General features: G+C 43.3%; 2 protein-coding genes across 5 annotated transcripts in view; both read right to left on the bottom strand.

Annotated features, from left to right (window-relative positions):
- Positions 1-611: 611 nt before the first annotated feature.
- Tlr10 (toll like receptor 10) lies at positions 612-3,307 on the bottom strand. The gene is given in 11 exon segments (XM_045161248.1): positions 612-867; positions 869-1,053; positions 1,056-1,249; positions 1,252-1,561; positions 1,941-2,051; positions 2,053-2,157; positions 2,159-2,260; positions 2,263-2,318; positions 2,622-2,790; positions 2,792-2,957; positions 3,198-3,307. Coding segments are annotated over 11 exon segments (1,764 nt in total).
- A 6,737-nt stretch (positions 3,308-10,044) lies between these two features.
- Positions 10,045-26,645, bottom strand: part of Tlr1 (toll like receptor 1) — a 30,164-nt gene continuing 13,563 nt past the window's right edge. Inside the window, exons 1-2 of one of the 4 annotated variants that reach the window (XM_045161363.1) lie at positions 23,937-23,984; positions 10,045-12,616 (exon numbers count right to left, since the gene is read on the bottom strand). In XM_045161363.1, coding sequence (XP_045017298.1) covers positions 10,169-12,550 — 2,382 coding nt within the window. In that variant the 5' untranslated portion in view covers positions 12,551-12,616; positions 23,937-23,984 and the 3' untranslated portion in view covers positions 10,045-10,168. Of the gene's footprint in view, positions 12,617-14,972; positions 15,024-23,280; positions 23,331-23,936; positions 23,985-26,645 lie in introns of those variants that run through there. The other 3 variants (XM_045161364.1, XM_045161365.1, XM_045161362.1) reach the window with 3 other exon arrangements.

Raw genomic sequence — 26,645 nt, 5'->3', positions numbered from 1 at the left:
TTAGGCTTCACAGGCAAGCGCTTAACCGCTAAGCCATCTCTCCAGCCTAAACACCTTTATATATAAATCTTTGTAAAAAAAAAAAATATGTGCAGGTGATTCTGAGGATGAATATTCTTAGATATCAAGGACTTGACATGAAAGGATTAATTATTTTTCATTTTAGTAGATACTGCTAACTTGCCATCCTAAAGGTTTGTAGCAGTTAACTTCTCACTGCTGGACAAAACCCCCAACTCAAAGCAGCACAGGGAAGGAAAAGGCTCATTTTGGCTTCCAGTCTCGGGGGGAAGCTGTGTCGTGGCAAAGGAAGCATGGCCGAGTAAAAGCTGGGCACCCCATCTTGTCACATCAGCTTGTGGGGAGGGTAGCAGAAACAGTGACCCAGGAGAGCGGGGCTCAAGGCTTGCCCCCAGTGACACCCCTGTTCTAGCAAGGTTCCACCACCCTAAAACTCCACCAGCCAGGGAATGAGTGCGTGTGAGGCTTAATCACAAACACATGAGGCTATGGAAGGCATTTAACGTTCCAACTCCCACAAGGGTGCATCCATTTATATCCTAGCAGTGAATATAACTCCCAACATTGCTGGGTGGGGATCTGGTGGGGTTTTATAAGCAGCCCGTTCCTATCAAGGAGATTGTAGGACCTTGGTACTCTTCATTGGAGCCATCCTTGGGTTTTGTGAATGTCCGTAGCTCACACATTTTGCTGGTATCTGATAAGTGAATATTAAGAGCAGCTTGAAGGTATGCCCCAAAAGGCCCATGTTTACACTTTTCCTTGGGCCGTTCTAAGTTATTTTTTTCCCCCAGGAGAGCTTTCAGCATATAAAACCTAACAGAAGTGCAGTAGAGAGGAATGGGTGAGAATGGTTTACTCCGAATGAGAATGCATGGGGTTATGATGGGCAAGGTAGGGTTCATCATGGCACCATGCCCTCTGGGCAGAATCGGGAGACAAAACAAAGATTGTGTTCTAGCTGTGTTCGATGCAGCTTGTAATGTTTTCAATCATGCATCTGCCAGGGCGAAAGTTTTCTTCAAGAAGATGTTAATTAAGATAGAGCCGTTTTCCTCCTCGACATTTGTGATCCATGCATTCCTTACCCAGAGGAGATCATGCTGAGTGCATGAAATGAATGCATGGAATTGGGCACTTCTCTTTTCCTGCCCCGACTTCTGACTTCTGCGTTGTGTCCACACCCACTGGCCTGGAATCCTGAGAGACCAGGCCACATGAAAGCGGAACAGCAGAATGTCACCATCATCCACAGGACTAGCATGCGCAACACAATGGTGACCATTAACAAAGCTGGGCTGCACACTAATTCAGGAAGATGAACACCCCTTAACGGAATCCTCTTCAGACCCAAAGGGCATTCACCAGTGTATGAGAGTAGTCGCCCAACCATCATGTCCTGTGAATATTTTCCAAGTCGAGTGAGATCTCTTGGTTCATAAGTACGCCGGAATGGATTCCTTCCTATGTTTAAAGTCCTAACTTCCTAGCAGCTTTGAGAAAAAGCCAGAGATGGGCTGAGAATTTAGTTCATTTCAATGGAAAGTCTTTTTTTTTTTTTTGAGGTTGGGTCTCACTCTAGCCCAGGCTGACCTGGAATTCACTCTGTAGTCTCAGGGTGGCCTTGAACTCATGGTGATCCTCCTACCTCTGTCCCCCAAGTGCTGGGATTCAAGGCATGCACCACCACGCCCGGCTAGAATGGAGAGTCTTTTTTGAAAAATATTTTATTTTATTTATTTATTTATTAGCGAGAAAGAGAGAGAGAGAATTGGCACACCAGGGCCTCCAGCTACTGCAAACGAACTCCAGATGCATGCACCACCATGTGCATCTGGCTTATGTGGATTCTAGGGAGTTGAACCTAGGTCCTTAGGCTTCACAGGCAAGCACCTTAACCGCTAAGCCATCTCTCCAGCCCCGGAGAGTGTTTTGAATGGACTTCAGGCAGGAAGATCAGTTAGAAAATTAAATGCAATGTTTAGCTCTTGTAAAGACTTCAGATGGGTAATCTCTCTAGGGACAGTTTGAAATTTTATTACTATTCACATCAAATATTTGAATGCTTTCAGGCGAGCACTGGAAAACCAAATCAGCAAGTTTATTGGATGATAAATTCGTGATGATCAAGGTGCCCTGGCCAAAAGCAATTTCTATCAATTTTATGTTGTAATAGATTTTGGCTCAGATCCAAGTAAAACAAGGGCGTGTTGTTAGCAAAGCTGCTCACTAAGGAGAGAAAGTCTCCAATTTATTGCCCCGCAAAATGAGAGTTTTCTAGTAAGGTAATTGGATATGTTTTTTTAAATGTTTTATTTTTTTAATTTATTTATTTGGCAGAGAAAGAGGAAGAGAGAAACAGAGGGAAGGAGGGAGAGAGAGAGAGAGAGAGAGAGAGAGAGAGAGAGAGAGAGAGAGAGAGGGAGGGAGAGAGAGAGAGAATGGGCATGCCAGGCCCTCCAGCCACTGCAAACTCCAGATGCATGCACCCCCTTGTGCATCTGGCTAACGTAGGTCCTGGGGAATTGAGCCTCAAACCGGGGTCCTTAGGCTTCACAGGCAAGCACTTAACCACTAAGCCATCTCTCTAGCCCAGATATGGTTTTTAAATAGACTGTCTGTTAAGATACTTTTGGCAAAATTTAAATATCAGAAACTTTTCAGGTAATTAGAGAAAAGCACATATGCAATTTGTGCATCTGATATTATCAGGTTTTCTATATTCATTTTGTTAGAAAGCAAGTAGATTCTATCCCGTGGAATATAAAAAAAGACTATGATGTACATATTTCAATTTTATAGCTCTCATTGCAGTATTTGAGTAGTGAAATGAGTTGTGGTCAAGATAAACTTTACCTCCAAAAGTCATATTTTGGATCTGGAAGTATTCCATTGTTGTATGCCAAACAAGTTGGAAGATGTACAGGTCATCCCAGAGCAAGTTAACTTTATTTATTTATTTATTTATTTATTTGAGAGTGACAGACACAGAGAGAAAGACAGATAGAGGGAGAGAGAGAATGGGCGCGCCAGGGCCTCCAGCCTCTGCAAATGAACTCCAGACGCGTGCGCCCCCTTGTGCATCTGGCTAACGTGAGACCTGGGGAACCAAGCCTGGAACCGGGGTCCTTAGGCTTCACAGGCAAGCGCTTAACCGCGAAGCCATCTCTCCAGCCCGCAAGTTAACTTTATTAAGTAACAGAGTAGATACCTTGGACTTCTCTAAAGAAAGATTTCAAGGACTTCCATGACTTAGAAATTGGCTTCTGCCACCTATGTTTGTCATTTCTAGTATCTTTGAAGTCTTTTTTTTTGTTGTTTTTTTGGTTTTTTGAGGTAGAGCCCCACTCTAGCTCAGGCTGACCTGGAATTCACTATGGAGTCTCAGGGTGGCCTCGAACTCACTGTGATCCTCCTACCTCTGCCTCCTGAGCGCTGGGATTAAAGGCGTGCGCCACCACGCCCAGCTTCTTTGAAGTCTTGATTCCATCACACAAAAGAACTCAGAAATTGGCACTGATTGATTGGTAAAGTGATGCCAAGCTTTGTTGTGTGTAGGATGGATCATTTTCCTCATAATAAGAGAGCATTCTTCTTCTCCTCTTTCTTATATATTTTGGTTTTTCAAGGTAGGGTCTCACTGTAGCCCAGGCTGACCTCAGGGTGGCCTTGAACTCAAGGTGATCCTCCTACCTCTGCCTCCTGAGTACTGGGATTCAAGGCGTGCACCACCACGCCCTGCTAAGAAAGCATTCTTAATCCTAAGAAAACAGTATGAAATGCTAATGAGCAATTTTCTGAAGATCTGAGTTTTGTATCTTTGCCCCACTCAAACCTAGGGTTTCCAAATATAGCATGTTGCTAGTCTCTTCACAAAAAGGCGCTGGGTTCCAGTTAATAAAAGAAAGGGTGCCTGCCTTTAATCCCAGCACTTGGGAGGCAGGGGTAGGAGGATTGCTGTGAGTTCGAGGCCACCCTGAGACTCCATAGTGAATTGCGGGTCAGCCTGGGCTAGAGCGAGACCCTACCTCGGAAAACAAACAAACAAACAAAATAAATAAATAAAAAGAAAGGTCTAAGTGTTGGAGATCGGCCAGGGGAGACCGGGTTACAGTCTTCAGTCTATTGTAAGACAAGGCTAAATAACTCCTCCTTCAACTCAAAGATCTTGAGATCCAGCTGTTGGGTCCTGTTGTGGCACACAGTCAAATCATGCAGCCTGGAGAACGAATCGAAGTCTGAACTCTGCAGCTGGACGAGGAGGTTATCGGACAAACCCAGCATGCTGGAGGCTGGAGCCGGGTCTGCGGTAACCCTTCTTAGAGCCACGTTGGAACAGCTGGCAGTCAATTCTCTTTCTTCAGGCAGCTTTGGAGTCCATAGTAAGACTGCATAGTATGTAAACACTTCTGATGAGTTTTATTGTTATTTCTAGGGATTTTACCATGATGAGCCAGTCTGACTCCATCTTAGAATCAGGAGTCATTGTTAAATCGAGAGAAGTTTCACTTCTGCTTATTATAAAACTTAAGCTCCTGTTAGGTCTAACTATACCTTGACTATCTGCCTGGAATTCCCCACCGCCACCCCTGGAACTTCTTAGAACCTGAGTTACTCCCCACTCTGATAAGGCCTCACCTCATACTCTCCCAAGATGTCAGGTCAAGTGATTGTGAACTGCTGTTTGCCTCTGTATTTTGCTTACTAAATTCCCTATTGGAAATCTCTCAGCCTTACAGTTTGTGAATTATAAAAGCCTGCCTCTCCTTTTTTTTTTTTTTTTTTTGCTCAGGGCTGCTCTTTTTTTTTTTAATTTTTATTTATTTATTTGAGAGCGACAGACACAGAGAGAAAGACAGATAGAGGGAGAGAGAGAGAGAATGGGCGCGCCAGGGCTTCCAGCCTCTGCAAACGAACTCCAGACGTGTACGCCCCCTTGTGCATCTGGCTAACGTGGGACCTGGGGAACCGAGCCTCGAACCGGGGTCCTTAGGCTTCACAGGCAAGCGCTTAACCGCTAAGCCATCTCTCCAGCCCACAGGGCTGCTCTTTTAAGCCTTGCCTTTGGTGAGATAGGCAGCTGGCCAGCTTCCATGTGCACAATCCAGCTTGCTTCCACATGACCAAGTATTTGAGTTGATGGTCTCTTCTTTGTGTTGTGGGTTTAACAACCACTTGTTTCCTCATAGGCATGATGAAGGCAAATTCAAATCCCTAGAAAACAGCAGCATATAAAGATTAGTTTTTTGTTGGTTTATTATGTCCTAAAGATTTCTAACCTTTTAAAATTTTTTTGTTTATTTTTATTTATTTATTAGAGAGAGAGAGAGAATAGGCACTCCAGGGCCTCCAGCCACTGCAAACAAACTCCAGACGCATGTGCCCTCTTGTGCATCTGGCTTATGTGGGTTCTGGGGAATTGAGCCTCGAACCAGGGTCCTTAGGCTTCATAGGCAAGCACTTAACCTCTAAGCCGTCTCTCCAGCTCACTTTTTTTTTTTTTTAACATGCCAGGGGCTGGAGAGAAGGCTCAGTAGTTTAAAGATGCTTGCTTGAAAGCCTGATTGCCTGGGTTCAGTTCCCCAGTACCCATATAAAGCCAGACACATGCATCTGGAGTTCATTTGCAGGAGCAAGAGGCCCTGACACACCTATGTTCATTCTCTCTTTCACATGTGTGTGGAGGCCAGAGGTTGATGTTGACTATTTTCTTCAGTTGTTCTCCACCTTATTTATTATTATTATTAGTTGTTTTTTTGAGGTAGGGTCTCACTCTAGCCCAAGCTGACCTGGAATTCACTGTGTAGTCTCAGGGTGGCCTTGAACTCATGGTGATCCACCTACCTCTGCCTCCCAAATGCTGGGATTAAAGGCGTGTGCCACCGTGCCCTGGCTTCTCCACCTTATTATTTTAAAATATTTTATTTGCTTATTTTTCAAGGTGGGGGGGAGAGAGAGAGAGAGAATGGGTGCACCAGGGCTTCTTACCACTATAATGAACTACAGATGTGTGTGCCATTTTGTGCACTTGGTTTTAATGGTTACTTGCGGGGGGGGGAGGGAGGCTGGCCAACAAGCTTTGCAAGCAGTGCCTTTAACTGCTGAGCCATGTCCCCAGCGCCCCCTCCTGTCTCTCAAAAGAAGCCAACCCTACCCACACCTTCATTCTGAACTTCTAGCCTCCAGAAACATGAGACAATAAATTTCAGTTGGTCAGGCCCCCTTTTGTGGTGTTTCATTATCGTCGACCCCGAAATACAATATAAAACTGCTTGCAAAGCAGTGGAGAGCGATTGTGAAATTCTCAAGTCCAACTCAGGAAGTGTGATTGTCTCACAGAAAATGGGGAACATCTCTGTCCACTGTTGCAACCCTGTTCGCGATGGTTTCTATTGATGATGGTCAAGCCACCTATGAGGGATTGACTAGATGAGGTTAATTGAGGTGGGAAGGTCAGTCTTACCTGTGGGAGGCTGGGGCTGGACTGGTTGAGCAGCTGCATCCATCACTCTCTGCTGTCTCAAGCTCCTTTCACTGTGTCTTTCCTGGGCTGGAACCTGGAGCATTAAGCTGAAATGAACCCTTCTTCCCTTAAACTGATTTCTTTTTTCTAAAATGAAATACAGTTTTTTTTTTAAACAGATTCTTTTTTCTTAAAATATATTTTATTCATTTATTTATTTGAGAGAAAGAAAGACGTAGAGAGAGAGAGAACCTCCAGGCACTGCAAAGGAGCTCCAGACACATGCACCACCATGTATTTTTGGCTTATGTGGGTACTGGGGAATTGAACCTGGGTCATTAGGGTTTCCAGGCAAGCACCTAAACTACTAAACCATCTCTCCAGCTCCCATGATTTTTTTTGTTTATTTTATTTATTTATTTGAAAGCAACAGACAGAGAGAAAGAGGCAGAGAGAGAGAGAGAGAGAATGGGTGTGCCAGGGCTTCCAGCCACTGCAAATGAACTCCAGACGCCTGCGCCCCCTTGTGCATCTGGCTAACGTGGGTCCTGGGGAATCGAGCCTTGAACCAGGGTCCTTAGGCTTCACAGGCAAGTGCTTGACCACTAAACCATCTCTCCAGCCCATCCCATGAATTTTTAAATATTTTTTTTAAACATTTTTTATTAGATGGGCATGGTGGCGCACACCTTTAATCCCAGCATTTGGGAGGCAGAGGTAGGAGGATCACCATGAGTTCAAGGTCACCCTGAGACTCCATAGTGAATTCCAGGTCAGCCTGGGCTAGAGTGAGACCCTACCTTGAAAAACCAAAAGAAAATTTTTTTTATTATTTGTGAGAGATACAGAGAGAAAGAGGGAGGGGGAGAGAAAAAGAGAGAGAGAGAGAGAGAGAGAGAATGGGTGCCTGCCATGGTTTTTAAGATCCTCGACAGTGTAGTGTTCTTTCTCTTTCTCTTCATCTTCTGCATAATACAAGGTTAACAAACTGTATAGCCCAGGATGGACTCAAGCTCAGAAAGGTCTAGCCTTAACCTCCATTTGCTTAGAATACAGCCATCCACTACTATGTCTGGCCACAATATGTTTTTTGTTTGTTTGTTTGTTTGTTTGTCTTTTGAGGTAGGGTCTCACTCTAGCCCTGGCTGACCTGGAATTCACTCTGTATTCTCAGGGTGGCCTCGAACTCACGGTGATCCTCCTACCTCTGCCTCCCGAGTGCTGGGATTAAAGGCGTGCACCACCATGCCTAGCTTTCTACATTAGGGTTTAACTTTTTGCCTTTATTTTTATTTATTTATTTTATGAGAGCGACAAACAGAAAGAGAACGAGGCAGATATATATATATATAGATATATAGATATATAGATGGAGAGAGAAGGGGGGAGGGAGGGAGGGAGAGGGAGAATGGGTGCGCCAGGGCCTTCAGCCACTGCAAATGAACTCCGGATGCATGTGCCCCCTTGTGCATCTGGCTTACCTGGGTCCTGGGGAATCGAGCCTTGAACCAAAGTCCTTTGACTTCACAGGCAAGCGCTTAACCGCTAAGCCATCTCTCCAGCCATACATTATGGTTTTAATATAATTCTCCACAGTTACAAACTGCTGTCATTTTTCATAAACCTCAGCTAGTCAAACTGAGACACCTGCCCCATAATAAGTCTGACTATTCCTGCCTTTCTTTCTTCATCAGAATGTCCTTCCAATGCTTCGTGGCACATTGAAAAACCAAAAACCAGACTCTTCAAAAACCAATGGAAAAACCATCCTTTCTTTCTTTCTTTCTTTCTTTCTTTGAGAGTGACAGAGAGAGAGAGAGAGAGAGAGAATGGGCACACCAGGGCCTACAGCCACTACAAACAAACTCCAGACGCGTGCGCCCCCTTATGCATCTGTCTAACATGGGTCCTGGAGAATGGAGCCTTGAACCGGGGTCCTTAGGCTTCATAGGCAAGTGCTTAACCGCTAAGCCATCTCTCCAGCCCCCAAACCATCATTTCTAAAATGATTAAGCTGAATGATCTGTGCATCCCCATTGCATGCTGTTGTTCCATTAATCTGTGTTTGGATACACACAGAATCTGCTGGTTCATTCCAGGTTCCATAGAGCTAGAAACCAATAGTATATGTGTGTGTCACTTGAAACTTCTCCCACCCCTCAATCAGTGGAGACCAAGGCAAGGCAACCTACGTGCAAACTACCTGTTTGGAGACATAATCGGAGGGTTTACGAGTGAGAAGACTCACAGAGGTGAATTCAGGTAGAGAAGAAAGCCAGTCCAAAGTGAGTCATAGTCATGGAGCTTGTATTATTTTACAAAATACTTTATATTAATTTATTTCTGAGAGAGAGAATGGGTGCTCCAGGGTGTCCAGCCACTGCAAACAATCTCAACTCATGTGCCACCTTGTGCATCTGGCTTAAATGGGTCCTGGGGAATCAAACCTGGGTCCTTAGGCTTTGCAGGCAAGTGCCTTAACTGCAAAGCCATCTCTCTCCAGCCCAAGTTTTGTATGATTTAACACAGAGAAATATACCTCTTTTGCTGGGGAGATGGTTCAGTGGTTAATGGTGCTTGCTTGCAGTGGCAGATGGTCCTGGCATGCCATATTCACACCCCTCTTCTCTGTCTGCCTCTTTCTCTCTCTTTTTCTCTCCCTGAAATATATTTTGTTAAGTTTTTTTTTAAGGACCTGCTTGCAAAGCATGCCAGCCAGTGTTCAACTCAGTTCCCCAGTACCCATGTAAAGCCAGATGCACAAAGTAAAGCATGCATCTGGAGTTCGTTTGCAGCGGTAAGAGGCCCTGGCACATTCATATTCTCTCTCTCCCCCTCTCTAAATAAATATAAAATTTTTGGTTTTTCAATGTGCCACGAAGCATTGGAAGGACATTCTGATGAAGAAAGAAAGGCAGGTATAGTCAGACTTATTCTGGGGCAGGTGTCTCAGTTTGACTAGCTGAGGTTTATGAAAAATGACAGCATTTTGTAACTGTGGAGAATTATATTAAAACCATAATGTATGGCTGGAAAGATGGCTTAGTGATTAAAATGTTTGCTTCTGAACCTAGGGACCCAGGTTCAATTCCCCAGTACCCAGGTAAACCAGATGCACAAGGTGGCACATGTGTCTGGAGTTTGTTTGCAGTGGTTGGAGTCCCTGGCACACCCATTCTCCCTCTCTCTCTCTCTCTATTTGCCTCTTTCTCTTGCTTTCTCAAATAAATAAATTAATTAAATATTTTTCTTAAATTTCTTTAAAAAATTTAATTTTAAAACAGAGAAAGAATGGCTTCTTTTGATTTCATGATAAACTCAATGACTTTAATTGCAGCAAAGAAATGGATAAATATCTTATGTGTTTGAAATTGGTTAATCAAAATTATATCATTTTATTAATTTTTATTATCACAAAGGAAGGTAAACAAAGTACACATTATTATTATTAATTATTTTTGTTTTCGTAGGCAGGGTCTCCCACTAGCCCAGGCTGACCTAGAATTCACTATGTCGTCTCAGGGTGCCCTTGAACACACAGCGATCCTCCTACCTCTGCCTTCCCGCCAAAGTTCACGTTAACTCCATTTAAAAAAAAAAAATCATTGTTAGATTCATACTGATGCAAAAATAACATCCTTATTGGAACTTTCAACAGCAGCCACATTGACAGGAGGAATTCTCTTAGTTCTGTGTTTTCTCTTCCGTTTGGCCCACCAACTTCACATGAATGGCTGCTCTTAAGGTTGCCCAAAACAGTCCCTGTTTGCTCTTCTCCGTGGGCCATTCCAAGTAAGTCCTCCGGGCCATGAGCGTTTTGAGCTTGTGGTAGCTGCTGGGGATGGAGTACTGCGGGATGGGCTCCAGCAAGATCAGGACCAAGTTATCAGAGCCTTCGTGGAAGAGGTTGTGGTGGGCGAAGTAGAGTTCGTAGTGGCACCACTCGCTCTGCACGAAGTGGGGAGACAGGACGAAGATGGCCTTGTAGCTCTTCTCAATGCAGCTGATGATGTTTTCCACGATGCTCTTGCCAGGAACGAAGTTCCTCTCGTGGAGGCAAATGCGGATGCCTTCTTTCTCCAGGTGTGGCAGCAGCTCGCTCTTCACCCAGGCCGAGTCGCGTTCGCTGTAGGAGACGAAAGCGTGGAACCGCAGCTCTCTCTGCAGCTCCTCCAAGGGCACGTGCCTGGCCCTGCGCCGGGTCTGCGTCCACTGGCACACCATCCTGAGGTACCAGGGCAGGTCAAGGTGGACGCAGAGGAAGGCCACCGCAGCGGCTGACACCAGCGCGGTGGCCCCGATGGTGACAATCAGCAGCGTGATGTTGCAGGACAGCGGCGAGGCGTGGAAGTCCTTCAGCGGGGTCCCCCTGTGACCCTCCGGGTGGTCGCACGTGTAGGCCTCGGGCCAGCCGTCTAGCACGCCGCTGGACACTTGGCCCGCGTTCCTGATGAACTCCCGCAGCTCGCACGTGCATTGGAACGGGTTGTCCCCTGCTCGGAGGGACGTGACGTGGTGGCAGGTCTGGAAGAAGTCAGCGGATGGGTGGGAAACCGAGTTGTGGTCCACGATCAGCACAGACAGGCTGCTGAAGGCCCCGCACGCGGGCAGGTCGGCCAAAGAGTTGAAGGCCACGTTGAGCTCTTGCAAAGCTTCCAGACGGGCGACGTCTTTAGGGATGCTCGCTATTCTGTTGTTACGAAGATCAAGCACCTGAATGTTGGGAGGTAAACATCTGAAAACCGAGCCAGTCAGGATATTGGAAGACATGTTTAAACTTAATAAACTTGCGGCCCAGAAGCAATTGTCTTCACCTCCTCCATACCTTAGAGAATTATGGCTTAGGTCCAATCGCTGTAGAGATTTCATCTCTTGGGTCATACGCATTACGTTCGCAAGTTCTTTTAACTGATTCATTTGCAGGCTAAATGTTTTCAACTCGGGTAAGTTTCCACAATTATTGAAAATCATGTCTGTCAAGAGGTTATTGGAGAAATCCAAATACTGGAATGGGCTAGTCTGGGAGGGGCAAACCATGTGTAACATACGGGTGCCAGACACGGTGAAACTTCGGATGTTCATATTGGAGAAGATCCTGTATATGTTACTTTGTGGGAAATTGAACACATCACTGACAACTTGAAGTATCGACACAGCCTTCAGGGAAGTGTACGAATAATCAAAATATCTGAAGCCAAGTTGGCCTTGTAGCTTCACATCGATGACTGAGAAATACTCTATGGGTAGATGCCAAACACACTGGAAGATACTAATGAAAGAATCCCAAGTGGTTTCAACGTGGCTCAAGGTAAGATTGGACAGCCTTGAATTCTGTTGAAGTTTTGACAGAGCACTTAAGAAGTAAGAGCATTCCTTATCTCCAAGCCCACATTTGATATCTGACAGCTCCAAACTTACTGCGGTGCTGACTGACATATCCAGAACAAAATGGAATTTCTTTGTCATGGGGAAAACAAGATGCAGACTTTCTGTGTTAAAGTCTTGAAGGCTCTGAGGGTCTTCTTTGTCCCCATAACTATCTCCTAAAACCAGTAAAATCTTGCTGATATTCAAGTGAGCAATTGGCTGTATGCTAGATTTCTGTAAGCGTGTAGCACTCAACCCCAGGAAGTTTAGTTGAGACATGTTGCCAAACTCTTTGCATATGGGCAGGACCTCAAATGCGTTAAATGAGAGGTCTAAATGCTTGAAGTTCACTGTAGGGTGGCAAGAAATCCTCTCCAACTTGTTGTGAGACAAATCCAGGTATTCCAATTCTGTATTGAATTTGAACACGCCGATGTCGAGACACTGGATTCTGTTGTGGGACATAATCAAAATCCTGAGCTTTGACAGTGATGAGATGTCAGAAATTTGTAGCTGAGATATATTGTTGTGTGATATGTTTAAGGTGGTTGTTTTTAGGGACAGATCCCTGGGAACATGGGTGAGACCTATGTTTGACATGTCAATCATCAATTCACTTTCATTAGATAATTGGATCTTGATAAGTATTAATACATAGATGATGCCCAAATGGAAGATGCTAGAGTGTCTTCTAGTCATTGTGTGAAGCCAAACATTCTTGATATAGTTGCTATTCCTCAAAGCATCTTGACCCAGCTGCAAATCCTGTAAAATAGTCACATTAAATAATTAAGTTAGGCATGACTGACATCAAACATTTTTCATAGAGAGTCAAACAATAAAGGCTATATTTTCCTTGGTTATACAACCTGAAACCAGGAACAAAGGAAGGAGCCATGAGTTCCATAACATTCTCAAGAGTCTCTCAAATGGTCAAATTAGGCCGGGCGTGGTGGCGCACGCCTTTAATCCCAGCACTCGGAAGGCAGAGGTAGGAGGATCGCCTTGAGTTCAAGGCCACCCTGAGACTACAGAGTTAATTCCAGGTCAGCCTGGACCAGAGTGAGACCCTACCTCGAAAAACCAAAAAACAAAAACAAACAAACAAAACAAAACAAAACAAAACAAAAAAAAACAAATTAGAACTGCTCTTGCCTAACTTTGCTCTTATTAAAAAAAAAAAAAAAGATTAGAAAAAAAGGTCTTTCAGAAGATTATTCACGCAGTTATTTATTCAACCAATACTTGTGGATCATCTGGCGATCTTTTAGGAACTGGAATCCAGAGCAGTGGCAAAAATAAAGTCCTATTTCTCAAGACAAAGTCTTGCCAATGAATGACTGTTTAATTTCCTGTGGCGTAAGTGCAACGTAGACAAATGAAGCAAGAGTAATGGTTGCTATGAGGTGCTGCTTCCTAACTAATTTCAGTTGAGTCACTGGAAAAAGGCTTTTAAAAAAATTATTAGGTGTGCATCTTTATATTATGCTTATTTACTTATTTTGATAGAGAGAGAGAAGTGGGGGTAGGTAGAGAGAATGGGTGAGCCAGAGCTTTCAGCCATTGCAAACAAGCTCCAGACAAGTGCACCACCTTGTGCATCTGGCTTATATGTGTACTAGGGAATCAAACCTGGGTTTTTAGGCTTCCCAGGCAAGTGCCTTAACCACTAAACCATCTCTCCCTCCCAAGGAAGGCTTTTAAAATATATATAATTTATTTATTTACTTATTTATTTGAGAAAGAATGAGAGAGAGAGAGAGGCAGGCAGATAGAAATAGAATGGGCATGCTAGGGTCTCTAGCTGCTGCAAACAAACTCCAGATGCCTATGCCACTTTGTGCATCTGACTTAGGTGGGTCATGGGAATCAAGCCGAGGTCCTTTGGCTTTTCAGGCAAGTGCCTTAATTAAGCATTCTCCAGTCTGAAAAGCTTTTTTTGAAAAAAGTATTTAAAATTTTTAACTTATTTTACTTATTTGCGCACAGAAAGGGACACACAGAGAGAGAGAGAGATTGGGCATCCAGGGCCTCTAGCTGCTGTAAATGTACTTCAGATGCATGCGCCACTTTCATGCATCTGGCTTTACATGGATATTAGAGAATCAAACTTAGGTCTTTAGGTTTTGCCAGCAAGTGCCTTAACTGCTGAGACATCTCTTTAGCACCAATATATATATGTATTTTTTTTTTCAAGAAGAGAGGGATGGGCTGGAGAAATGACTTAGTGGTTAATGCTTTTGCCTGGGAAGCCTGAGGACCTAGGTATACATGTAACTTGATTCCCTAGTACATAAGCCAGATGCACTAGGTGACACATGCATCTGGAGTTCCTTTGTAGTGGCTAGATGCTCTGGCACACTGATACCCCCCCCCCTTGTCTCTCTGCCTCTCAAACAAATAAATAAATAAAATCTTTTAATATATATATATTATATATATATTATATATATTATATATATATTAAATATATATTTTATATATATATATATATATATATATATATATATATATATATATATATATTAGAAAAGAAGAAAAATGGGGACTTCTGGGTAAGATAGAGGTGTAGTAGCCACACCAAAGCAGCCTACCAGGGGAAAATGAGTAGAAAAACAGCAAACTACATTCATCTACCAAAAAAAAGTGTAGGTGTATAAGGAATTATCAACCATAGAAGAGAAGCAGGAGAGACCAAGAGCTAATCCAAGGGGAATAAAGCAGACTTTGAACAACAGAACACTCTTTCAGCTTCCAGGTCCTTTCCAAAGAGTCTACATTCTTTTTGTTGTCCCAATGCAGGTCAGCTGGCCCAATCCAATTGTTGTAATCTCTCAACCAATTGCAGCTGAATGGGCAGAAGTTTCAGCCCAAAGATTTCATTTTTTCTGTGCAATTCCCTCTCCCTCTGCTCACACCAGTTGAAGCAATTCTACACAAAATAACCCTGTACAACTTCTCAGGACATGGGCATAACAGCAAGCTTCTCACACAAATTGCTTCTAGCCCAGTCCAGGCAAAGCTCTTTCTCACCCTCATCAGCCAAACCTCATAGTCTATAGGTCTTACTGCATTCAGGTCTTTCAACTCTGACCAGAATAGTCCATCAACCTGTACTTACAGTACTGCAAGGTGTCTCTTAAGCCAAGATTTCAAATTCGTCCACATTCCTCCTACAAAGCAGTTCCAAAAGTCCAAAAGCCATGTAGTCAGGTTTCTAGCAGGAATGATCCCAATTCTGGGTACCAACTTTACTTTTATAGACAGGTTCACATTGCTGACAGAAAACACCCCACCAAGAGCAGCAGCCTGTGGGGACAAAACAGGTTTATTTTTGCTTACAGACTTGAGGGGAAGCTCTATGATTGTAGGGGAAAATGATAGCATGAGCAGAGGGTGGACATCACCTCCTGGCCAACATCAGGTGGACAACAGCAACAGGAGAGTGTGCCAAACACTGGCAAGAGGAAGCTGGCTATAACACCCATAAGCCTGGCCCCAACAATACACTGCCCCCAGGAGGCATTAATTCCCAAATCTCCATTAGCTGAGACAAAGTAAGTCAAATAGAAGACTCTGTGGAAAGTCTCACCAGTAGAATGGATGAAGGAGAGAACAGAATTTCTAAACTAGAAGACCAGGTGGCAGATCTAATATAGTCCAACAAAGACAAAGACAAACTAATAGGAAGGCATGAATGGGAATTTCAAGACATTTGGGACACTATGAAGAGATCAAACATAAGAATTCAGTGTATGGTAGAAGAAGAATTTCACTTCAAAGACATAGTAGGTATTTTCAACAAAATCATAGATGAAAATTCTGCCCTGTCCAAAGGGAAAAAGATGCCAACACAGATACATAAAGTCTTTAGAATGCCAAACAGACAAAATCAGGAAAGAGCCTCTCACCTCATATTATAATTAAATGACTAAGCACACAAACCAAAGAAAATACAATGAAATCAGTTGGGGAGAAAAATCAAGTCACATACAAAGGCGAGCCCACCAGGATAGTCACAGGTGACTCAACACAAACTTTAAAAGCCAGAAGGGCTTGGAATGATATATTCCAAAATCTGAAAGATAATACTGTCAACCAAGATTACTTTATCCTGCAAAGCTATCCATCCAAATAGACAGAGAAATGAGGACATTCCACAACAAAAACAGGCTAAAGGAATATATGACCACCAACCAACTCTGCAGAAAATACTTGAAAAGATTTTCCATGCTGAAGAGAAAGAAAAGCACATACATAAGGAAACAGGAAAAAAAAAAAAAAAACCATATTCAACAATAGTTAATATAAGAGAGTAAAAGAGAAACAGGAAGTACTACAAAAAAAGAAGAATGGCATGAATAAGTGCATACCTTTTAAAAGTAACTGTTAATATCAACGGCCTCAATGCTCCCAACCAAAAAACACAGGCTTGCAGACGGGATTAAAAGGCAGGATCCTTCTATTTGTTGCTTCCAAGAAATTCACCTTTCCATGAAAGACATGAACATAAATGCAAAACACAACAAAACACTGGCAAACAGAATATAAGAATATGTAAAAAGATTATCCACCCCAACCAAATAGGCTTTATCCCAGAGATGCAAAGATGGTTCAACATATGCAGAGGCCAATAAATGTAATATACTACAAACATGGACTGAAAGGCAAAAATCACATGAGTATCTCAATAGATGCGGAAAAGGCATTTGACAAAATTCAATATCCCTTCAGGGTAAAAGTCCTAAAGAAACTGGGAATAGAAGGAACATATCTCAACATAATAAAGAGTATTTATGACAAACTTACAGCGAACATAATACTAAATGGGGGAAAACTTGAAGCTTTTCCACTAAAATCAGGAACAAGACAAGGTTCCACTGTCCCCACTTTTAAATTTTAATTTTAATCTTAAAAAATTTTCATTTATTTATTTGAGAGACAGAGAGAAAGAGAGAGAGAGAGAGAGAGAGAAAGAGGTAGATAGAGAATGGACCTGCCAGGGCCTCTAGCCACTGCAAACAAACTCCAGATGCATGTTCCCCCTTGTGCATCTGGCTTACGTGGGAATTGAACCTGGGTCCTTTGGCTTTGCAGGCAAATGCCCTAACCACTAAGCAATCTCTCCAGCCCTCCACTTTTTTTAATTGTAAAAATGTCTTTTAACTAAAAAGCATGCAAGCAGCCCTGGGTTCACCGAGACAACAACCATACAAAAGCATCACTGCATGTGGGTGTGATCCCGTCAACCACAGGGTTCGCATCCTGCTGGGCTCATCCTTGTCAGATGGAGGCTGCATCAGTCACCGTGACCCAGACGCTTTACGCCCAAACTGGACTCATCCCTCTAGTGTGTATCTGCGAATGATTCCCAATATGGTTTAAGTGCCCAGATTCTCCCGGCAGAACACCTTGGGCCAGGCTGGGCCGCGCTCCTTCCACTGTTCTGAGGAATCATGGGGCTTGGTCTCTCCTGGCTGCCATCTGGCCTCAATGCAGGGCATGGGGCAGTTTCGTGATCGAAGTTTCTGGTCTTCTGTGTACACACACTCACTGCGTGGCTGCTGCGCTTGTGCCCACTGGCTTCCAACCTCCTATGTGTGCATTTTGCACACCCCACAGCCAACAGCATCTCAGCCCTCCATAGCTGTGCTCGGCAAAGAGCCAGCCCCCTCCCCATGCACTTTTATTTAATATAGTACTGCAAGTCTTAGCTATAGCAATTAGGCAAGAGACACACGTAAAAGGGATACAAGGGCTGGAGAGATGGCTTAGCAGTTAAGGCACTTGCCTGAGAAGCCTAAGGAGCCAGGTTAGATGCTCCAGGTCCTAAGTAAGCTAGATGCACATGATGGCACATGCATCTGGAGTTCGTATGCAGTGGCTAGAGGCCCTGGTGCTCCCATTCTCTCTCTCTCTCTGTCCCTCTGTCTGTCTCTAATAAATAAATAAAAATAGCTGGGTGTGGTGGTGCACAGCTTTAATCCCAGAACCTGGGAGGTAGAGGTAGGAGGATTGCAATAAGTTCAAGGCCACCCTGAGACTACATAATGAATTTCAGGTCAGCCTGTGCTAAAGTGAGACCCTACATCAATAAACCAAAAAATAAATAAATAAAAATAAACCAGAAAAAAGTTTGCTTGTTTTTTTTTTAATTTGAGAGCAACAGACACAGAGAGAAAGACAGATAGAGGGAGAGAGAGAAAATGGGCGCGCCAGGGCTTCCAGCCTCTGCAAACGAACCCCAGATGCGTGTGCCCCCTTGTGCATTTGGCTAACGTGGGACCTGGGGAACCGAGCCTCGAACCGGGGTCCTTAGGCTTCACAGGCAAGCGCTTAACCGCTAAGCTATCTCTCCAGCCCGAAAAAAGTATTTTTTAAAAAAAGAATGAGCAAAGAATTTTTTTTTTTTAAGGATACAACTTGGAAAGGAAGAGATCAAGTTATCATTATTTGCAGATGATATGATTCTATACATAAAGGACCCTAAAGACTCTACTAGCAAACTGTTAGAGTTGATAAACACTTTTAGCAACATAGCAGGATACAAAATCAACACACAGAAATCAGTAGCTTTCCTATATACTAACAACAAACATGCAGAGGATGAAATCAGGGAATCTCTCCCATTCACAATTGCCTGGAAAAAAAAGAAAAAGAAAAAGTACCTTGGAATAAACCTAACCAAGGCAGTAAAGGAGCTCTACAATGAAAACTTTCAAACAATCAAGAAAGAAATTGCAGAACACACTAGGTAATGGTAAGACATCCCATGTTCTTGGATTGGAAGAATCAATATTATAAAAATATCAGTCACCAGGTGTGGTGGTGCATGCCTTTAATCACAGCCCTTGGGAGGCAGAGTAGGAGGATCCTGTGAGTTCAAGGCCACCCTGAGAATACATAGTGAATTCCAGGTCAGCCTTGGCTAGAGCAAAACCCTACCTCAAAAAACCAAACAACAATTAAATAAATATCATGAGAATGTTAATCTTACCAAAGCAATGTATGCATTTAATACAGTCCCTATAATTCCAATGGCATTCTTCACAGAAATAGAAAAAAAACAACATAAAATTCATTTGGAAGCATAAAAAACCTCAAAGAGCCAAAGCAATTTTGAGTAACAAATATAGGGCTGTTGGTATCACCATACCCGATTTTAAGCTATATTACAGAGCCATGGTAACAAAAACAGCATGGTACTGGCACAACAACAGACATATAGATCAATGGAACAGAATAGAGGACCCAGATGTAAGTTCAGACAGCTAAGGCCATCTGATTTTCAACAAAAATGCCAAAAATATTCATTGTAGAACAGATAGCCACTTTAACCAATGGGGCTGGAAAAACTGCATATCTATATGTTGAAGGATGAAAATAAATGCTTATCTCTTTCCATGAATAAGAATCAAGTCCACAGCTGGAGAGATGGCTTAGCGGTTAAGCGCTTGCCTGTGAAGCCTAAGGACCCTGGTTCGAGGCTCGATTCCCCAGGACCCACGTTAGCCAGATGCACAAGGGGGCACATGCATCTGGGGTTCGTTTGCAGTGGCTGGAGGCCCTGATGTACTCATTCTCTCTCACTCTCTCTCTCTCCCTCTTTTTTCTGTCCCTTTCAAATAAATAAACATAAAATCAAAAAAAATTTTTTAAAAAGAATCAAGTCCAAATGGATCAAAGACCTTAATACCAGACCTGAAATTCTGAAACTGCTAGAGGAAAAAGTAGGGGAAACCCTTCAACATATTGGCATAGTCAACAACTTTCTGAATATAGCTCCAGTTGTTCAGGAAATAAAACCACTAATCAACCACTGGGATCTCATGACATTACAATGCTTTTGTACAGCAAAGGACACTGTGAATGGAGCAAAGAGGCAACCTACAGAATGGGAGAAAATCTTTGCCAGCTATACATCTGAGAGAGGATTAATATTCAGGATACACAAAGAACTCAAGAAACTAAATAATAAACCAAACAACCTAATTAAAAATGGGGCTATGGGGCTGGAGAGATGGCTTAGTGGTTAAGCGCTTGCCTTTTAAGCCTAAGGACCCCAGTTTGAGGCTCAATTCCCCAGGACCCACGTTAGCCAGATGCACAAAGGGGTGCATGCCTCTGGAGTTCGTTTGCAGCACCGGGAGGCCCTGGCATGCCTGTTCTGTCTCTCAGTCTATCTGCCTCTTTCTCTCTGTCACTCTCAAATAAATAAATTAAAATAAACAACAAAAAATTTTTAATGGGGCTATGGAACTAAATAGAGAGTTCTGAAAAGAAGAAATACAGACGGTCTATAAACATCTGAAAATTATTTCTACATCTTTATCCATCAGGGAAATGCAAATTAAAAGTACTTTGAGATTCTATCTCTCACCTGTCAGATTGGCTACCATCATGAAAACAAATGAAAATGAATGCTGGCGAGAATGCAGGAAAAGAGGAACCCTTCTACACTGCTGGTGGGGATGCAATCTGGTCCAGCCATTGTGGAAATCAGTGTGGAGGTTCCTGAGACAGCTAAATATAGATCTACCATATGACCCAGCTATAGCACTCCTAGGCATATGTTCTAAAGACTCGTCTTACTGCTTTAGAGATACTTGCTCAACCATGTTTATTGCCGCTCTATTCACAGGAGCTGGGAAATGGCACCATCCTAGATATCCCTCAACCGATGAGTGGATAATGAAGATATGGTACATTTGTACACTGGCATTCTACTTGGCAGTAAGCAAAAATAAAATTATGAAATGTGCAGGGAAATGGATGGATCTAGAAAGGATTATACTAAGTGAGTAACCCAGGCCCAGAAAGCCAAGCGCCACCTGTTCTCTCTCATATGTGGATCCCAGCTACAAATGATTAGATTTGTATGTGAGTTAGAGTAAAAACCAGTAGCAGAGGCCAGTAAGCTAAGGAGGAAGGATAGGGAGGACTTAAGAGGACGGGCTTGTATATATGTAAATAGATGAACAGATTACTGGGGGTTTGAATGGCCTAAGTGAAGTCAGGGGAAGAGATTGAGTAAGGAAAGGGTGGGAGGGGGAAGGGTCAATCAGAAATTAAAAGGGTATGAATAAGCGATATGGAATCCTACTTTTTTGGATAATGGTGCACCTAGAAGCTATAGATTATTAGTAGAAAACTTTTAGTGCCAGGGATGGGATACCTTCCAGTGAGTTGTTGGCCAGGGAGGTTCCTTGTGACCCCTCAGATTATAGGTTGTTGCCAAGGGTTTTGGTTTCCCACCAGGAATAGATAGTAAGACCCTATTTCTCAAGACTCCACATGCTTGGGCCACAAGGTCATTGAGAAATCAAGCTGGAGCTAAGCTGAAGTTCTCCTCTCTGTAGACCAGGTGGCAGAAAGCAGGAAAAAGCTACACTGCATGAAGCCCTATGAGAGAGAGCAGTCATCAGTGGAGATGAACAACAGTGGACACTGCAAACCTGAGCCGACTGTTGCAACAGTGGCATGTCTGTTATGGGGGAAACCAACTGTTCTCTAATTGGGCTGGAGGCCCACTGGATAGAAGGGAATGCATGCATGGTACTGAAAACCTGTGATGGGGGAGGTCATGAGCCCTAGGGGTGTAACGCCTGCTGGTGTCTGGCTAAATGTATATATTATGCTCACCAAACTGCCCGGTAAGCACTTCTCTTAACGTTCATGCCCATGTGTTAATGCTACTCTCACTTTTGGTTAGAGAAGCTTCTCTTTTCAGATGGTGGTGACCTCTGGGATGATTCAAAAGCCATGTGTGTAGCTACGGAGACCAGGCTAGCCTTGAGCTTGCAGCGATCCTTTTGCCTCTGTCTCCAGAGTGCTGGGATACTAATGCCTGGCCAAACTATTTGTTAATCAAAATCTTACTCATAGGCTTCTATTTTCTTCCTCCAGAAGCCAAATGCAGCTACCTCTGTCTTGTGTTAACTTCCTTGTGTTAACCCTGAGAATCCCTAGAGCTTAACAAGACATTATCCTGCCCGTGACCTTTGATTTGGTCTTTTTGTCATGAGGGTGCTGTCAGAAAGTAGCAGTACTTGTGTTTTTCTATAGTATAAGGATTTGTGGAATAATGATAACGTCACAAGTTACAGAATTTTGTTGGCTGTAATTAAGCAGGTATTCATTTCACTGGGGAGAGTGGTCGCTGGCAATCACAGTTTCTTTTTATTTCTGTCTTAAACTAATGTGAACTCTCAGTTCATAGACTACAGATATATTTTGGTTACAGAATGGATATAAGAGTTAAAGAAGGGGCTGGAGAGATGGCTCAGCAGTTAAGGTGCTTGCCTGCAAAGCCTGACAACCCAGGTTTGATTTCCCAGTACCCACATAAGGCCAGATACACAAAGTGGTCTGTGAATCTGGAATTCATTTGCAGTGACTGGAAGCCCTGGTGTGCCCTCTCTCTTTTTCTCTCTCTCCTTGAAAATAAATCATTTTCTTAAAAGACTTAAAAAAAAATTTAACTCACTGATCTCTACAGATTTTACTACTGCACAACTGATTTGTTAACAAGTAAAATGGCCATTTGTTCAATTGAACTGTTTAACTTTTAAAGGATTTAATTTTAAATGAAAGGATCCTTTAATTTAAAAGCATACAGTTTTTCACATATGTTCATGTCCACTTTTGTGATTAGGACAGGTTTAGACTCACATCATATGATACAAGGCAGCAATACATTTTCATTGTCTTTGAAAACTCTGAGGACATTAAATCAGGCTTTGGCTGGTCTTAATGGATAATGTTGATACAGTCAATCTGGCCTATTTAAATCCAGTCCTGAATATACATATATGACTTTTCAAGGCAGGGTCTAGTCCAGGCTTGACCTGGAGTTCACTGTGTAAATCTCAGGGTGGCCTCGAACTCATGCAGATCCTCCTACCTCTGCCTCCTGAGTGCTGGGATTAAAGGTGTGTTTTACCACGCCCCGCTCAGTCCTGCAAATATTTACCAAGAGTCTTCTCTGCACCATACCAACTATTAACCATGGGTTGAAAGGACTGGACTGAGATCAAGAGCATCTCTGTATGGTTTCACATGTGGCTTTGAGAACGTTTGTTGTTGTTCATAGGCATTCACTTACAAGGCTTGGCCAACTTGGATGTGGTCAGGGAAACAGTTTCAGAAATGTAAAACTGGTGTTGGTAAAGTGGTGAGCATAGCTGCCTTCCAAAAAATGTAAATTTCCCCTTAATTTCTATCTCCCCAGACAGCTTCAGTATCCGAGGAAACAGACAAGACTATATGGGGAGAGCAGCCCGAGAAACAATTAAAATAAACCCAATAAAGACAGAGTTGTACCACATCATTGTCTGCAACAGATATTGACTTATAACCCTATGTTTGAATACAACGAAATATCCTGAGACAGGCTACTTGATAAAGAAAAAAGGTTATTTTTGACTCACAGTTCTGGTCCAAAGTCAAGGGATCTTTTTTTTTTTTTTTTTTTTTTTTTGCTAGCAGAATCCCAATTTAGCACAGAGTCTGATGGCAGGAGATGAGGCGATGTGTTTATGTCATCTGGTTTCCCCTCCTGTTTTTATAGAGCTGCTTGTGTTCAGTCATGGGACTCCACCCTAGAGACCTTTTTAACCCTTTCACCACCCGGCAAAAGCCCACCTCCAAACGCCACCATCAACTTGAGTTTTCACCCTCTTAATACCTCACAAGCCAGGGGCTTCTGGCCATAACATGTCCCATGTTTTTGAACATTCTCATCGCAAAGTACGTGGGTGGAGGGTTTGGGGACACATGGAGAGAAATGACATCCAAAGTCAATACCTGGCAGCTGTGTAAGAAATCCCGAAAACATCTGTGGCCCAAATATTTGTCTTACTCAAAATATCTTGAAAGTAAATCATGTGTGAGGGAAAGGTTTTCTCTGATTTAAAGTAGGAGGTGATAAACAAATGTTGGATCAAACTTCACAGTAAGTACATAACAGACATTCAACCCACTTAGACAAATCCCCAAGACTTAGTTATAGAGATGTTTGCAATTTCCACACCCACCAACTACTAGTACCATACTTTTTAGTAGAATAAAATAAGATGTTGCTTACCAAGACAATCTGCCTGTCTGCTCCGTTTGGTAGTAAGAAATTGAAGCACTTCCTTGAGCATTAGATTGAATAGTAGCTTTGTCTAGTGCTGAAAAATAAGCGCTCTTTACTGCCACCTACCGCTAGCTACTGGAATTTCACCATGGAGTCACCACGAGTTACCTCGGGTTCCTGGGTGGAATAGAATCTATAGGCTAATAGATAGGCCTGTACTCAAATGTAGTCAGATCTTTCTCTCCCTGTGTCTCACCAGTCAGCTCCCTGGTGTGAAGCAAGAACAAAGGTGATAATAATGCATAGATGGTTCGCGGTTGAGTCCAAATGTTTACATGGTGACTTGGGGACAGAGCTGGATGTGGTCAGATGCTTGGCTTTCCCTCTGGTCCACTACCCAGTGACAGTGAAGAGAAAGATGCAGGGGACAAGGTCGAAGTTTTTGCAAAACCATATTCATAAAGAGGAAAGATATTGTGCATGCAGGCTATCAAACAGATGCGAATTGTGTCTTTGTGACCACTGGTTTTCAGCTGTAATTTGGCACAAAATTTTTCCATTGAAAAATTTCATATTTTCTTCAAAATATTAATTTTACAACTCTGAAAAACATACCAACCATTCATTCGTTTATTTATCTGAGAGACAGAGTGAGGGAGGAAAGCAGAGAGGGAGGAAGGGAGGAAGGGAAGGAGGATGAAGAAGATAGAGAGAATGGGCACAGTAGAGCCTCCAGCCACTGCAAACAAATTCCAAATTCATGTGCCACCATGTGCCTCTGGCTTACATGGGTTCTGAGGAATTGAACCTGGGTCCTTAGGCTTTGCAGACAAGTGCCTGAACCCATGAAGCAATCTCTTCAGCCCCTTCTTTTCTAAATTTTTTTAATTTTATTTTTTGGTTTTTCAAGGTAGTGTCTCGCTCTAGCCCAGGCTGACATGGAATTCACTATGGAGTCTCAGGGTGGCCTTGAACTTGGCAGCGATCCTCCTACCTCTGCCTCCCAGGTGCTGGGATTAAAGGCATGCGCCACCATGCCCTGCTAAAATTTTAATAATTTATTAAATTTCTATCCAAAATATTACTTCGGCAATAAATACAAAACATCACTAATGACATATTTCATTTTAAATATTTTTGTGTATTTATTTGTGAGGTGAGAGAGAGTATGGGCATGCCAGGGCCTATTACCATCGTATGTGAACTCCAGATGTATGTGCCACTTTAAAGAATTAATAAAGACGGACTCAAGGGTAAATTATGAATTAAGTTTATTTAGAGAGCTGGGTGTGGTGGCGCAGGCCTTTAATCCCAGCACTAGGGAGGCAGAGGTAGGAGGATTGCTGTGAGTTCAAGGCCACCCTAAGACTCCATAGTGAATTCCAGGTCAGCCTGGTCTAGAATGAGACCCTACCTCAAAAAACCAAAAAAAAAAAAAAAAAAAAGTATATTTTGGGGGAAATTACAAATTGTGGGGTTTATTTAAAGGAGATTGGGGCCTGGGAAGATTGGGGCTCTCATGTGGAAAACACAGCAAAGTCCATTGGAGCCATTTAAGAGAAACTGAGGTTCATTTTTTGTTTTTATTGATTTATTTGAGAGAGAGAGAGAGAGAATGGGCATGCCAGGGTCTTCAGCCACTGCAAAAGAACTCCAGATACATGTGCCACCTTGTGCATCTGGCTTATGTTGATCCTGGGGAACAGAACCTGAGTCCTTTGGCTTTTCAGGCGAGTGACTTAACTGCTAAGCCAAGCTGTGATGGCGGGGGGCGGGGGGCATGGCAGGAGCAGGCAGCGGGAGTCACGTGACATCAGCAGGGAGGGCTGGGCAATAAAATTCCCAGGCCTGCCCCAGTGCCACACCTCCTGCAGCAAGGCGCCACCTCCTAAGGGTTCTGCAACCTTCCCAAACAGTGCTACCCAGTGAAGACTGAGTCTTCAAACACACCCGTCTCTGGAGGTGTTTTACATCCAGAACTAGAAAGGAAACTAGACATTCTCATAAGGAACTAAGAGCTTGAGACAGAAAAGGACAAACGTGTCTGTGGCCAAATCCTGCACACTCCATAACTCATCTGCTCTCAGAGGCTAAGCAAACCCCACTTGGTAACTCTCTAGTCTCTCTCTCTCTCTCTTTTCAGGTAGGGTTTCACTCTAGCCCAGGCTGACCTGGAATTCACTATGTAGTCTCAGGGTGGCCTCGAACTCACGGTGATCCTCCCACCTGTGCCTCCTGAGTGCTGGGGTTAAAGGCGTGCGCCACCACGCCTGGCTCTCTACTCACTCTCTCTTTTTCTTTTTTTTAAATTTATTTATTTGAAGCGACAGACACAGAGAGAAAGACAGATAGAGGGAGAGAGAGAGAATGGGCGCGCCAGGGCTTCCAGCCTCTGCAAACGAACTCCAGACGCGTGCGCCCCCTTGTGCATCTGGCTAACGTGGGACCTGGGGAGCTGAGCATCGAACCGGGGTCCTTAGGCTTCACAGGCAAGCGCTTAACCGCTAAGCCATCTCTCCAGCCCTAATGACTCTCTTGAATGTAGTATTCTCTATGTAGTCTCAGGCTGGTCTCAAACTCTCAGTGATCCTCCTTCCTCTGCCTTCCAAATGCTGGGATTAAAGGTGTGCGCCACCACACCCGGCTTGAATGTAGTATTCCCAAGTTGAGTGATATGGACTGATAATTACTGGTCTCCTTTTGCTCCTTTTTTCT

The sequence above is a fragment of the Jaculus jaculus genome, chromosome 11 (assembly GCF_020740685.1).
Source record: "Jaculus jaculus isolate mJacJac1 chromosome 11, mJacJac1.mat.Y.cur, whole genome shotgun sequence".
Taxonomy (NCBI): domain Eukaryota; kingdom Metazoa; phylum Chordata; class Mammalia; order Rodentia; family Dipodidae; genus Jaculus; species Jaculus jaculus.
The sequence above is the reverse complement of the archived record's forward strand: the minus strand, read 5'-3'. Positions and strand labels throughout refer to the sequence as shown.